The sequence below is a fragment of the Pelecanus crispus genome, chromosome 3 (assembly GCF_030463565.1).
Source record: "Pelecanus crispus isolate bPelCri1 chromosome 3, bPelCri1.pri, whole genome shotgun sequence".
Classification (NCBI taxonomy): Eukaryota; Metazoa; Chordata; class Aves; order Pelecaniformes; family Pelecanidae; genus Pelecanus; species Pelecanus crispus.
The window spans coordinates 70,350,157-70,366,114 of record NC_134645.1 but is presented as its reverse complement, the minus strand read 5'-3'; the positions used below and the strand labels follow the sequence as shown (position 1 = coordinate 70,366,114).

The window sequence follows — 15,958 nt, the reverse complement described above, 5'->3', positions numbered from 1 at the left end:
ACGACACGCACGGGCCCTGGGAGTTAGTACGGGGTCTAAGCCCCCAGCCAACAGGCCTAAAGACCTAGCCAAGATAGAGGAGGTTAGGCTGATGTCCCTTTTTTTTCCTTTTTTTTAAAAAAAGAAACAACAGCACCAGTAAGTAAGAGGTACTGCCCCCTACCTGGCAGACCCCTCAGGATGGCTGCAGGGCACTACCACCCAAAGATAAAAGTGGGCTTTTGGTAGCTCTTTGGATGATTGTTCTCATGAGTTTTGCATCTGCATTAAAATTAATTCAGATTAATATCTTGGCCATGGAGTGGTTGTTTTATTCATCAGCTCTGAGTAATACAAGGCCAGTATACATACTTCTTTCTACATACTAAAACTGCTTAATGCAATGTCATGTCTGGACCAACACTATTCCTATAAATGCAGTAAAAAACTCCCTTGGAAATCAGTGAAAAGTTAGACACAAATCTTCTGGAAATATCCCTTTTGAGTCTGTGCGTCCCCCTCCTTTCCCCCACCCCTACATGCTGCTCTCTTCTTTCTGCCAGAATCAAACAAAACAACAGACAGGAACTTACTTTTCCCTTTGAGTCATATTGTAGCCTGAAGATATCTCTGACATCAGGAATCTGGTGATGTTTGTTTTTTTTCCTCATGGTTTGTGTGACAGTCTCTACTCGCTTTTCTACCGCTGCCTTCTGGGTTCGGGTCAGCGTGGACAGAAACACCATGCTTTCCAGTGAATCGCCAGAGCTCTCGCCAAACAGATTTGACAGACCTGCCTCCTTCAGCCATTCTTCTTCCAGCTCTCCCTCTGAGCAAGGCAAAGAGGAAAAGGCATAAACATTGGCTTTCAAGTACCATTAAGCATACTGGATGTTAATAACATGATCTAGTTAACGCAGTTCACAGGGAAAGTACTAAGTGGATCCACAATTAAGAGCAGTTCCTTACACTATCATGACTTGGAAAAAAAGCTATTGTTTCTAAAGAGCTTCAAAAGGTTTAACATATGATATCAAAGCTTTTAAAATAGTTAATCCAATACAGGTTGCTATGGGGCAATCTTTATAATATTCTTCTATTAAATCATATACCATTTTATAAAGGTACCTAGATATATATGTGTATGGGGAAGTCTGAAAGCTTCTGATCATTGCTGCTTCACTGATTTTTAGTTCAATCCTCAATCTTTTTAGCTCCTTTACTGACATAGTTCTGCCTACTTTTCTTGACACATTAATCCTACAGCTCTCCACTAGCTCAATTTAATGAAGGACAAACCAGGCTACAGGAGTCACCTTAATGTTATTTTTTAATCAGTTCTTATGACATGGTCTCCAGCCTGCTGACAGCCCACAAAACAATTGTTGCTGTAGTCTTATAGCTGATAAGGTATCCTTTACTGACAGATCACTGCACATGAAAGAGGAGAAAGCTATTAAACACTGTCACCGATGGCAAAACTTCTGCTTCTGAAATCAGTATCTCTCTAATGATACTTTCTTTAAAACACCAAGTTCTGTCTGTAGCAGCTGAGTTTGTGCTGAATGCCAACAACCCTCTCCAATGTTCAAGCAACATTTCCATTTATGAGATATCTAAAAGTACTTCAAAGCTGGCATGTCGACTTCACTATTGACTGCAGTTTCCCACAGTGCTCACTGCGCATCCAAGTGGGCACCTGAATATTAACAGCATTCAGAAAACAGACACAAAATTTTAAGTATGAATTTTGCTATGGCTATGCGGCCAAATCCTGAGCCTCTGACAGAACTCTGTCAGATTTTGTTATTAGGGCTGGAAAGAAGGGCTACACCCTTCTCCAGAGCAGATGTGAGCAAGCTATATCCCATCTCTCCCTTGCCTTGCCTTTGCATGGCCACATCTCAAGCAAGTCCCCACCCAGGCAGGCCCATCAGCCAGGTGCAGTGTCCCACACGTTAAGAAGTACTTGTACTCAAGCAAGGTACTACACATTAGGCAAGGTATGGGGCAGAGCGACATGTGCTCGAGCTGATCAGCTCAACTGAGCCGACTCACTTAGGCTCCATGCCAGAGTCAGCAGCCTAAGCAGCAACTAGGGGGAAGAAGGCTATATATAAATAAAAAAAGGAAATGGTGGGTTTTGGAGTGCAGAGCCTGAAGGCATAGCAACATCAGTGAGCTGCAGTAAGAGAAGAGGCTCATGCGCTGCAGAACAATGGGCTCTGCTGCCCTGGAGAAAACCTCACAGCTCTGTCAGATGCCCTGCTCCCTGGCCACACAGGCTCCGAGCCTTGCTGCTTTCTCCAGAGGCCACGTTGCTACCCTCTTCAGAGCACTTGTAAATGTGATGTTTCAAAATGCCTAGGGAGGCAGGAGTGCAAATCCCTTTGAAAGCTAATGAAGCACATTCTTGTCACTCACGTAGAGGCCACACCAACATGCAAAGTTCACCATTTTAATTTACTGAGACTGTGGGCCTCCTGTAAGAATGGGAGAGGGGCAGATATTGCACTGTTAAAAAAAAAATTTTGAGAGAAGAGGGGAATTAAGGATGTTGCTCCTCTTTTGTCTGACAGCACAAGAAAAATAAAGAAATTGCCCAACTTCTAAGATCATGCCCTCAGGAGTGGCCCATAATTAATGATTCTGAGAACAAAAATAATACAACTGAATGGTCACAATAGTTACAAGTGTAGAAAGTTACTCACTAAACTTAAACCGGTTAATCATTGGCTTGTCTTCTAAAGCGTGAGGTTTCTATCCACAATAGCTACAATAACGAACAACATACACAAAGAGTGAAAGGGTAAGTTAGTTTAACAGTAAACTGCAAATAAAGCTTTGATTGTTGTGATTTACAAGTATAGGCACCTTTCTGATGTTCTGCAAATACCATTTAAAGGAAAACCAGCTTTTTACTTATCTCTGATACAATTCTCTTCCAGGGCACTGCCTGTTTCTGGTGATATGCATCAGAGGCAACAGAATTTTCAACAGTGGATGTTCAGCAGAGCGACCTCCTTTTTGATTTAAGTGTGTTTGGCGGGTGCCATCTCTTGAAATAAGACTTAAAGAAAAATCCCTGAATCAGCAAACTGATGATCATTCACAAGAACAGATTTCATTACCATCTGGCTCTTTCACTACAAGTGCTACTCGTTCCTCATGATTATTTCCTCTGGTTTCATGGATGTTTTCAAGTTCTTTCCAGTAGTCATCCATAGACAGTTCATCCAAGGAGTCCTGGGATACTGAGCGGTCAAATGATGCTCCATCCAGGGTCTTCTTGGAATGGTCATGGTTCATTGTATACTGGCCAGACCGACGGCTATAAACATAAGTCAAAAAGCAATTCTTGGTTAGCATTTTAAGATACAGGATATATTAGTATCTGTGAAGGCAGTTAGTTGTGAATTGTGTCAAAGTATCAAAGAAAACTATGTCAACAAGCAAACTGAGATATTAAAAATTATTTTTAATATCTGGAATATATTTTTAATTTAACATTTCTGCTATAGCTATGTCCCAATCTGGAACAGCACAGGAGTCTGTATTAAAGAGGAAATAATGAATCCAAGTTCTAGTAATCCTAGTTACACCAAACCTCTAATTCAACTCACAACAGTCAGTTCCACGAAATTCATGGTATGTATCTTCCTAGCGTCGCCATTCATAAAGAATTTTTCAGAAGCGCCTTTCTGCCTGGGTAAATTCTTATAGCTTGACAGTACCCCTACTTTTTTCCTTTGCTATTCTGCTTGTATTTTTTATAAATGTTTAGTCTGGTATCTATGACCTTAATTAACAGCTGGGAAAGGACAAAGTACAATTACTGAAGTTACAGTTTGTGAAGTAAACTGGTGAGTCCAAACATTTAATAAAGGCCCTATTTATTTCTATCTTGCTTCCTCTTTGACTGAAAGCTTACCGTTCTTGTAGTTCGACATTACCAGGTTTTGGTTCACCCTGCCAAATATATGTTGCTAAGGCTTTCAAAAGGGATCTTTCATCTTAAGTACGGCTGCAACTAGAAAAAAGAAACCAACAAGCTGAAACCTCTAGGTCTCATCTATTGGCACAAATTACCACTGACCTAGCAAAGAAGTCCTCTTAAAAAGTGCAAAGGTTATAGTGATGTCATTAAAGTTACATGTCATCCTTACAGTTGAAGATACCAAATCAAAAGCCACAAACTGATTCAGAGTATCAGAAAGGGGATGTGGATTACATGAGTAGCAACCTGATCTAGCTTCAGAGTTGGTCCTGCTTTGAGCGGGAGGCAGATCAGACAAGATGATCTCCAGTGGTCCTTTCTAAACTAAGTTACTCTACTATTATGACAGTATATCAAAACTCTTCCTTGTATTAAAAAATAGTAAGTTCTTAACATTTCAGGAACAGCTTCAGATGTCTTTTATGTCTGAATTTGTCTCCATATTCTAAAAAAGGAGGCATGGTTTGGGGTTAAGTAATAAATATCACTTATTCCGAGAGAAAAACATATCAAAGAATAAGTATTGTGGATTTATCACAATGTAAACACAGTAAATTAAGTCCTACCTTCCCATTTGGCTGACTTTGCAAGTTTATCTAGAATTAAAAAGAAAGCACCTCGTCCTTACATTTTATCTTGGGACAACTAACGCTTGTTAGCTGCCCCTAGGTAAAAAAGCCATACCTTTCTCTCTGAAGATAAGCCCCTTGTGTGTCCAAGACACCAATCCTTTCATGCCATATGCGCTTGATTCTCTGATACGAAATACTAACTATATGGACTTTGCCTTTAAAGGTAAAGAGCCTTATGGAAGGACTATGTGTTTCCACCTGCCCTGCCTCTCTGCTCCCGGTACAAGTTAATAAATGACAATGAATTACCAAGCTAATATGCACCCCAACACCATTCCTTAAACTGCCCTTACTTGAAAGCCCAGGAAAAAAAATAGGTAAAGGAGTATTTAGCTTCTGCATTAATGGCAGTAACAACATCTTGCTAGTATGCATGTTACCCAAGAAATACAGTTTCTCCACGTAGCTACCTTCATTCTTAAACTTCTGCCTGACAGGTGTGTCCCGTGTGTGACCTGTGCTGCTTGTGAATCCAACACTAATCACTGCAGAAAGACGTTGATGGAGCTACATGAGAAGCATCCCCAGCAGCCGACATAGGTGCCGAGTGTGGCCAAAGCAGGTCGGGCTTCCCAGCCCTTGCCCAGGCTTCCCCCCTGCTGCAGCTGAAGGTGCTCAGAGCAGACTGGGTCCCTCTCAGGAACAGACTGTACACTTGAACTTCACCCAGAGTGGGGTCAGATTTCAGTTTATCATCCCTGGTTTAACCCTGCGGAGCTGCTCGGCAGCTCTTAGGTGGCCTTTCACCTTTGGAACAACCTGCTCTCGCTGACCCACCTCAGCTGAAATTTAACAACCACAGCACACCACGCAAACGATAAACCCAGCAGATCAAATAGGTTAAAAGCATGCACTTTGGGGGGGCTCTGGCAGGCTGAGGTGGGATATCCTGCAGCAGGTCGTGGCTCTGTGCCATGCTTCCAGGGAAGTGCTCCTCTTGTCCATCTAAAAAAGCCAGCTTGTTACCTTCCCCAGACTAAGTCCTGTCAGAGAAGTTCTGTGCCCTGAATTGCATGGCTGATACTCGGCACAGAGCACTCAACACCATTTTCAGGGTCCTGTGAGCATTTGCTGTACATTAAAGACACTCCATTAACTCTCAGAGACTGCACCCTACCCTTCAATCAGTGGTCACAGGCCTGCTCTACTCGACCAAACATAAGCTGCTTTTCTTGTAAGGCTCTTCCTGGCTTGACCTTTCCATCGCTCCTTAATGAATCCATACAGCAGCTCCCAGCTTTGAGTGGGCAGTAACGCCACTTCTCCTCATGAAAGCCCTCAGAGAAGGACACGAATGACCAGGGGAACCTTCCAAGAAATATTGACACAAAAACCTCACCGCTCTGCTGCGAATCTCTCCTTCGAAATCCATGTTGCCTTAAGCCCATTCACCGCCGGCAGCCCCAGCGCTGGCAGCACTCAGGCTCTTCAGAGGCCGAGGCCACAGGCGGCTGCCACACCATTCCTGCTCCACCCACCAATTCCTTGTCTTCCCTCATCGGACTCAATCAACCCCCTATTCCCGGTTTCTGTTTGGACTGCAAACCCTTTCAAAGCCATCTGCATTTGTCCACATCCACAATTCACATTTCTACGGGCTAGGACAGAGGGAGGCTCAGGCTGGGAGAGAACAACTGCTAAAACTTCAGCCGACAGAGCAGGTCAGATCTTATTTTCACTTCACTCGGTTCAACATTTCTTGCTTTGCATACCCCACCAGAGAAAGACGCCGGTGAAGCAGTATTTGGTGCATAACCCGTGCAGCAGTGGCTCCACGCATCCTCATCTCTGTCCCTCCTATGAATCCCTGTGCACAAAGAGGCACAAACAAGAAAGACCCTTGGAGGACAATGAGGACAGTCTTGATGCCATAGGGTTGGTGTAGATGAGAAAAGAAAAATAATTTTTAAAATTCACAGCATAGGGAAAAAGAGGTCGCCAGTTAAGATTTTTATTTTCAGATATCTGTTGACAAGACCAAGAACATGGGATTTCTGCTCTGACCTTCCACTAAATTCAGTCCTTCTCCAAACATATGCTTAGTAAGCACTAGTTGCATTATCACAGAATAAAAATGCATAGGTGGGAACAAGTTAAGGCCAAGAAAAAAAGAGAGAAGAAGGGCAAAAGCAATCAATCTTAGTAATAATATTATAAGGAATCTGGAAGAGTGATATGTTTCTAAAAATATTTAATCCCACATTCACAGAAAGACTCATTAAAAAAGCAATATTAAAAAAGTATTTCCAATACCCCATGTTGCAAGCTTTAAAATTTCATAGAAGACTGCTTTCCAAAAAAACTATCAGTAGGAAATAAGCACAGTTCATTACAAAAAAAGCTTTTACTGTGGTTGCAGAAAATAGGTTACTTCTCCAGCCCATTAAGTTTTTAGGTTTTCAGTTTTTCTATTTAAAATTTGAAAAATGCAGCTGCTTTTCACAAGTATCTTCAAGGAGATCACTTCTCTTCCCCCAGAAAAAGTAAGCTACTGCTAACAAACACAGTCATTTAAAGTAATTTAGCATTTCAGACTACTAAATGGTAAGTTTACTCTCCATTTCCGCCCCCCCTCCCCCCCCCCGAAAACTCGTATTTCCATTAAGGTCTTCACTAACAACACTCTCGAACTCTATTCAAATCTTATTAACATCTATTTCCAATCATTAGTAAATAGTTTACTCTTCAAATAGCTTTACAGGGAGCAGTGCAATACTCTCATTTCCAAATTACAGAGTCAGTTCTGACCCCTGATGCTCAGACATGTACCCTTTGCAGCCGATGAGATTTTTGCCTATTTATCTCGGTACAAAACTAAGCCACCAGGTGTAAAACCCATTCTTCAATATAGTTATTGTAGTCTCTTCCCAGAGTTAATCTTCTTGTCCCACCCACCAGAGATGCATTTATTTATTAGAAACATCAAGGATGCAAGACGAAGCACTCCAGCTCTTCCAGAGGGGAGCCATTAAAAACAATTCTGGTAATGAACGCCATTTGTTCCATTTACAAGGAAAGAAACCAGATTTGGGTTATTTCACTAAGCACTGATGAGTTTCACGTTGTGGCAAGTACTTAAGGTAGAAGAACTATGCACAAATATTTTCTCCAGCCTTTCCTTTTGTGACCATCTGTGTCCTTCCTCAGCCTGTAAGAAAATATGACTCTTCACATTAATCACTGTTCTACAACATAATAAAAATGTGCTTTTTTCAGGTTCTGTCAGCCTGATTTTGAGTTCATCAATAGTCACTTTATACTAGTGCAGTTGTCCTTATTCCATATTTTCTTTCCTGTGAAATCTAAATTTCCCTGTCCGCTCCACTGCCTTTTTAGAAGTTCATAACTGATACTTGCCGTGTAAACTACAGCAGCTAGAGATTAATCAGTTAGCGAGGTGCACTTTCACTGGCATTTCAGATCAATTCAGTTCCCAGAAAGCTAATTTTGTACTTACTTCCATTTTTCTCACTCAAGAATTAAGGACTATATTGTGCTTTAAAACAGTGAGTGATGAGAAAAAGATAGGCTTTGTCATTTCTACAGTGCTAACCACTAATTTTGGATCTGAATATGATCTTTCTACATTGCTATACAAACATCATAACTGTATGGTATCCTTATATACACTATATATGGGTATGCTTGTATTAGATGTGTAAATATACTGAAAGGCAGCAATACTAAATGCAAGGATGTTCGTGGTCATAAAAACTAGGGAATATAAATACACTGTTGAACCAAACAGAATAGATTAACGCTGCTGAAAGAGAAGAGATGTTCCTCTAACAGGATTATTGCAGGAGACCTCACCGACTCCAGGAAAGGACAAAGTCCAGCTACGAAATACTATATGAGCATAAAGCAAAAAGATACCAGTCTCTATAACCTGTTATCTTCTTCCTGAAAAAAAAAACGCAACTATGGATGAAATGCAAGTGAAAGGGAGGAATGGGAAACACCTTTTCTGCCTGCAAATTAGGAATTTCTGTACAGGGTCCTTTTTTCTGCCCACTTTTGCCAAATTCTGGTATTCAAAATTCAGGCCTGGATCTTTCCTGAATAAAAACTGTCACAACTATAAAAAGTGTCATGAATGGAACAAGGGAAGAGGCCATCTGTTTAATTACTGGGTTTAACCAATTAGGATTCAACTCTTTGGGGTTAAACAAATATAGTTCTTTTCCAAAGATGCCTAACAAAGCCTGTGGGAGTCTTAAACATTGTCTTTAAACAGGTTCCAAATTAAGGCCAATTCAATGTTCTACAAGACTAGAAGTTTCACAAACATTTGTTCCTATCAGCCAATTTCCAACATTGAGAACAGTGCAAAAAAAGCATTGTGTTATCAAGTGATATAATTACTTGTCAAACCGGACTACTACACCTCCTTAAGCTGTACACTGAAAATACAGTCCTCATATGCTTGGCCTTAAAAGCTTCTTTAAGTAATCCTGGCCATTAACCATTGCTATTGGTGGGGCTCTTGTACAGGCAATGTCTTGAGCACTGCAGCCCCTTCAGATACACTCTCTGGCACCCCAATAAACTAGCACCTTACTTCCAGAGTTATATAAAATGACAGAAACATATCTGACTTACAGCTACATTACAGCAGCAGCTTCTGAAATGCCCGTGCAAAGGAAGTCATCACTCCCAAAGCCAGCGTACATTTAGCCATTTACAGAAAAGCTGTTAGTATTATTGCAGCCATCCCTCAGCGGGTACTAAGGCTCACTAGTTCTGAGCATCATACTAATATGTGGTTAGATGTGTTAATAACCTTACAAACAAGATACACAAAGGATGTGAGAAAGAGATTGAGAGCAGCCTTGCGGAGAAGGACTTGGGGGTACTGGTGGATGAAAAGCTGGACATGAGCCAGCAATGTGCGCTTGCAGCCCAGAAAGCCAACCACATCCTGGGCTGCATCAAAAGCAGCGTGGCCAGCAGGTCGAGGGAGGTGATTCTGCCCCTCTCCTCTGCTCTGGTGAGACCTCACCTGGAGTACTGTGTCCAGCTCTGGGGCCCTCAGCGCAAGAAGGACATGGACCTGTTGGAGTGGGTCCAGAGGAGGGCCACAAAAATGATCTGAGGGCTGGAGCACCTCTCCTATGAGGCCAGGCTGAGAGAGTTGGGGTTGTTCAGCCTGGAGAAGAGAAGGCTGCAGGGGACCTTATTGCGGCCTTTCAGGACTTAAAGGGGGCCTACAGGAAAGATGGGGAGAATCTTCTTAATAAGGCCTGTTGTGACAGGACAAGGAATACTGGATTTAAACTAAAGAAGAATAGATTTAGACTAGACATAAGAAAGAAATTTTTTACAATGAGGGTGGTGAAGCACTGGAACAGGTTGCCCAGAGAGGTGGTAGAGGCCCCATCCTGGCAACCTTCAAGGTCAGGTTGGACGGGGCTCTGAGCAACCTGATCCAGTTAAAGCTGTCCCTGCTCACTGCAGGGGCGTTGGGCTAGATGATCTCTAAAGGTCCCTTCCAACCCAAAGCATTCTATGATTCTATGATTTTATGAGAAGGGAAAAAAAAAAAGGGGGGGGGGCAGGGGGGGAGGTAGGCATTTGGCCTGGAGAGGTGAAGCATGCTGTTCAAATTCACAGTGCAAATTGGTGACAGAAACAAGAATAATTCTCAGATCTCTGGAGTGTTTCACTACTGGACCACTCAGTGTTAAAGATTGAGGTCTGACCCACAGCAAACTGCAAGGCAGATAAAAGGAAGCTCTGCTGTTGTGGCTTTGTGATAGACTCCAGCACTCTGGCTATAAATAGAGTGGCACTCACAAAACAGAATTATCTTGTTGACATAGGAGTTACAAAGTTAAGCAGTAATTCCCGTAAGTAGTTTTAAGTTTGTACAAAGGCTAACTAGATTAAAACAACCAAAAAATGCCTGTAGGTACTGTGGCCCCTCTTGAAAACTACTTACTGAGCAATCACATCCATGGGATGCTGTGCTCTTAAATATAAATACGGAACTTCCCAAGTCCTCTCAAATCTAAACAACTAAAAAGATAAGGAGAGGGAAACAATGTGGTCTCCTGTCCCACTTCTCATCCTGAAGGCTGGGCTACAGAAGTGTGGAAATAAGTAAAGCTCCTAAACCCAAAGCTCGCCCCATCCCTCCCCTCCTTTCAAGAAGCCAAGTAGCACTGCAAGGCACAAAGACTTCATAACTGAATTAACCAAGAAAGCTCTAATCTAATGGCTACAGCAGTTGCCTGGCTTGAGCCCCCATTCTTGGCTGGGACGCTGGCCTGGGAAGTGATCACCAGACCTTCTGATAGCCACGGTGCCTACCAGAAGGGCATCCTGATCTTTCAGAGTTTCTAGGCAAAGCTGCATCCCAAATGATCAGACATGAAGATAATGCAAGGCCTTGATTCCAATTATGTGTTAAATCAAGAATATTTATTACCAAATCACTTATTCTGATGGATTTCAACCTAATCTTTATGAAATTTCTTTCTGTCATACCACCCCTTTGCACAGTATTCAGTATTTTGCAGTGCAGCTTTGAGCATCTTTCAAAGTCTTCTGTTAAAAAAAAGATCAAACTGTAATTGATGTGCCCATCAAAGCAGGCTGTTCTAAAATAACTGGATTTTGCATAAAGCCACAAAGTAGTGACACTACCTAACTGAAGTTAAAAAAAAAAAAAAAAAAAAGCTAAATGTAAATGTCTTCATCTTTCTATGTGGCTTTAAGAAGATTCTTTCTATTTCATCCATAGCCAAAACCTCCTGGCAAACAAAAGCCTGTATAAACAGCTTTCATGAGCAGCAGGTAACCCCTTAGCAATACCTACCAAGATCCAAGTGTGGACATTTGGTGTCCAGAACAATGCAAAAATACTTCTCACCCCTTTTAAAGTGCTTCATAACTTTTAGAAGGTGTTAGAGAAACTTTAATCTGGGGTTATGTTTCTGCTTTTCAATTCTAGTTCCTAAATCTTGTCACTCATAGCAACAACTGCATCCTTTCTACCTTTTCTTTTATTCTTTCCATGACTGACTCCAAACTCTCCTGAAACTCAAGTCTTTTCAAGAAAGTCATACAGCGCATGCAAAGATAACAGTAACAAATGAACACAATTTCCAGTATTGGTGAACTGACACTTTGCACTCCTTCTCTCCCAACATAAAGAGTTTTATTTTGGCTGCACTGTGACCTTATGGGACTTTTGAATGTCAATTGCAATCAAACTTGCCCAAATCCCCCTTAAGCTCCAAAGAAAAGCCAGAGAGGTAGGAACTGAGGCAAAGCTCTGTTCTCCTTCCAAAGACAGAGTACAAAGTGATTGCAGAGAGGGTATAAAACAGTACTAACTTTCTAAATGAGCATAAAAAGGCTGAGCAAAGAGAATCCGGTCTCTTAGGACTTTTTGTAATATTATCAGCTGCTGTTAATACCTGCTCAAAACTGCTCTGGAGATTAACAACAACAAACAAAAAACCAAAACAAAAACCCAGAAAACCCAACAAACTAGCATTTTAAACCCCTCCATGAATAATAAATGCAAAACAGGCCAAAGTTAGGGCTGCCAGACTATAAGTATAAAAAGTGTATGTACTCACTGTACTGCTTCCAGCCACTTCCTCATCATTTTTTTTTTTATATAATTATCATTATGAGGTTTTTTTACCTTAGTGAACATGACCTTCCTCCCTTCCCAACCCCAACCTGTCAGTGAAGAAAACAGGAAGGAAATTGTGGCAATGACACAGACTTAATATTCTAATCCACTGCACCGGAAATGGGAGATTCCAGATACAATGACAAAACTTAACCTGCCTGAAACATATCCAGCACTTCGAAGAAGATTAAAATATTTCATGACATTTTCTTTAATAGGACCTCATGATCCTACACAGCCATTTAGACTCTACCTATTTTCTACTTCCGATTAGATAAATTATAATTATGGTAAACTGATACACATATACTCCGTATCTAAAATGATGGTATAGATCATTGGCCCCTGTCTATGATTGATGCTGTGAAATGATTTATTATCAAAGAAGGTGTTAGAACTATAGCATACTTACTTTTGAACATTTGCAAAAAGAGTTACTTGATATGCCACCCCAGGTTGTTTCAGAATAAACGTGATCACGTTTTCAGAATAAATGTGAAAGAATTCAGGATTGACAACTGCAGCCATGAAGCCTTTCCCCCACAAAATGACTGGACCAGTTGTGTTTCCTTGTTTTTTGTGGGACTGTTGCATTCCAGTGTCTGAGCTGTTCAACTCAGTGCACGCTTTTAGCTTTATCCTCCAACCATAAAACACAGAAGCCTGCTTATTTCTTTCAGTGAAAGGTGAGTCTCATGGACTCAGATTTGGAGCTTTAAATAGAACATCACCTATTACCAGACTTGCAATAAAATTATCACAATTAGCTAACTAAGCTAATGAGAAGTAGTATCAGAAGAAATCAGTTCTGGTTTTACTTCTGTATTGACAAAATGCAGCAGACCATATTGTCTCAGGTCCTGCCATTCTGACCCTTTTAATTCTCATACCCCTTGAATGAAGACTCTCAAAGGCTTTGAAAACACATTCCTATTTTTTGCCCATACATAGAAATTTCTGGTTCAAAAGCATACATTTTAGAAAGAGAAACAGCTATTCCTGGGAGCGCAAAATCCACCAGTGGGGAAAACAAGGGGACGAGGGAACCTGCGTGACCTGTATAGGTACAATCACACAAGTGGCATCACATTAGAAGCAGGTTTGCAACTCGTGCAGACTTTTGGAAGAGCTGGAAGTGCTTACAGAACCTCAAGTCCCACTGAATGAAAACAGAGGTCAGTCTCCAAACTCAACAGACACCCAGTATATTTCCCTTACATACAACCCTAATTGTGTTTAAAGCTCTAATTTTAAAGAAAACATATTGCCCACAGCTAGGAAAATAAGGAAAGGAATGGCCTCACTCGAATCTCCCTTGTCCCATTTTTGGCTCTGACCCTTGGCCAGTTGATCCACCTTTCTCATTCCTTCCAAATGCCTTTTGTATCACCTGGCTTCATGTGGACAGAGATGTTTTGCCGTTTTCAGTCTTTTCATTCTCTACAATTCATATCAATTACAAAAATGTATGCAAAATATGTTCTCTGTAACAACTCTCATGCTGCTTATTGGGAAAATATTTGAACACATCATACACATTTTTAAAGTACACTTCTTCTGTAATCTTCTAAGAGAACCACTGGAACTAATCTTCTCCCAAAGAGGAGAATAAAGCCTGTGTGAAATTACTTCAGGCTCCACAGATATCAAAGAGAATAAACCAGGAAGTGAAATAGATACAGTATTTGTAATTCCATTATTGAGAGGCACAGAGAGGAAAGATTTAAATAATTTATTTTTCTTTTCAGAGTGGAAAAAAATAAGCATGGCAACAAAGCCCGATTTAAGCTACCCTGGCAAATACCAGGACCATCTAGGAAAGTACAGTTACAGCCATGAAATGATACTGGAGTCACTTTTGTGCCTCTAAAAGCAATTAGCTCTCTAAAAGCATTAGCTTTTAGCATGTTAAAGGACCTATTAGTTAGACCTATAACCCTTTTAGTTGCAAATACTAAGGCCTACAGCACAATTTGGTACTTTTGTTTATGCTTGAAGGAAATTGGCACACATTCATAGACAATTTATTACAATATAATCCTTACATTCAGGATAAATTGTAAAAGAATTTGTATGAGCGTTCTCAAACAGCAGGCAAGGAAATCCATGCAGGAGCCTCAAGACCTTTTGTAAGGAAGCTGGTTTTATTATCCAAACAAAGCACCAGCAAAGACCCAGTAAGTCAAAGTGGATGAAGGTGCTCTCGCAGAAGCTAGACGAGAGGGGGTGAGGAGGAAGCAGAGCCGCCTGCAGAAAGGGCCGAGGAGAGCAGCACATGCAGGGCAGGCCAGCACCCAAGTACACTGAGGGATACGGGTCTGTTCAGAAACTGAAGCAAAACGTCAGGATGCTTTTAAGAAGCATCCTTAAAGGCAAAGGGATAGGAGAGAGGGAGGCCTCAAGGACACCGCAAGGGATGGACAATCTGGGTTTGGTTCAGGCTCAGCATGAGGAAGGAGGTGTTTGCAACCAGCTTCAGAAGTGGCCGCTGGGATTTCACCTTCTCTCAGAGGAGCTAACACCACAACGCTGCACGTGTCTCTGCACGTGAGGCAAATGTGCTTTGAGGAACTCCTCTAGTAGGGGCCAGGCAAAGCGCGCCATGGCAGAGGGGGAGGGCCACGCGGGTCTGCCCTGCCCCAGCTGTCTCCTTCCACACCCCCTCCCCACAGACCCACCGCACAAAGAGGGCAGCAAAGTCCACTGTCACCTCAGCAGCAGCAAAGAGACTGAAAAAGGCGCTCAGTCACAATTCTTACTTTTCATTTTTGAGGGCAACTGCTAAAGCCATCAGCCTTTGCAACGTCTCCCTTCCTACCAAATTCCTTATTCTAAGCAAATATTCATAGAATCATAGAATGCTTTGGGTTGGAAGGGACCTTTAGAGGTCACCTAGCCCAACCCCCTGCAGTGAGCAGGGACAGCTTTAACTGGATCAGGTTGCTCAGAGCCCCGTCCAACCTGACCTTGAACGTTGCCAGGATGGGGCCTCCACCACCTCTCTGGGCAACCTGTTCCAGTGCTTCACCACCCTCATTGTAAAAAACTTCTTTCTAACGTCTAGTCTAAATATTCCTGGGAAATACCTGTTCCTGGGGTGTAACAACCGAGTTGTCTTCAGCCCTCTCTGTTACCTACGCTAATGAGCTCTTCCAAAGGCTTGGTGTCCTATGACCCAGCACAAACCCCACCAAATAAAACAAAATTAGATTAATATATTCCCTCCCCCCTCATATTTCTGGTAGTTTTTAAATGTCAGTAAACAACCAAGCAAACAGGAAGCAACTTGGGACTACAGATTTTCTCCTTCCCTCTCCCCCTTCTCTACCACCTCTGTTTTCTGAACATTGTCAGAAAAGATATAAAAAAGTGTATTTTTTCAACCAAGCTCCCTGCAAAACTTTACTGGGTCTTGTATGCATAAATATGTCCCTTCACTTACAAACGAAATATACAGATTTACAGCTACCAATTTGAATACACAGATGCATTCATGTGTAAGTTTGGAAACTAGTGGTAGCCCTGACATAAACGCCTGGTCTGTAATTTCAGAGCTCCAGCTGCTCCGTTGTTCCACCACCACAGCTTAGGAAAAAACCTTCCACACACAGCAGAAATGCCCTATAACCCAAGATGGAGGTGACACCCAGGACGGAGCGATGTGTTTTCTGATGTGCCAGGTTCTAGAGGAGTGATGGGGAG

General features: G+C 41.8%; 1 protein-coding gene across 1 annotated transcript in view; it reads right to left on the bottom strand.

Annotated features, from left to right (window-relative positions):
- Positions 1 to 15,958, bottom strand: part of ARHGAP18 (Rho GTPase activating protein 18) — a 69,632-nt gene that overhangs the window by 37,880 nt on the left and 15,794 nt on the right. Inside the window, exons 2-3 of the mRNA XM_075707171.1 lie at positions 3,111 to 3,310; positions 573 to 808 (exon numbers count right to left, since the gene is read on the bottom strand). Of these exons, the coding sequence (XP_075563286.1) occupies positions 573 to 808; positions 3,111 to 3,310 (436 nt within the window). The remainder of the gene's footprint in view (positions 1 to 572; positions 809 to 3,110; positions 3,311 to 15,958) is intronic.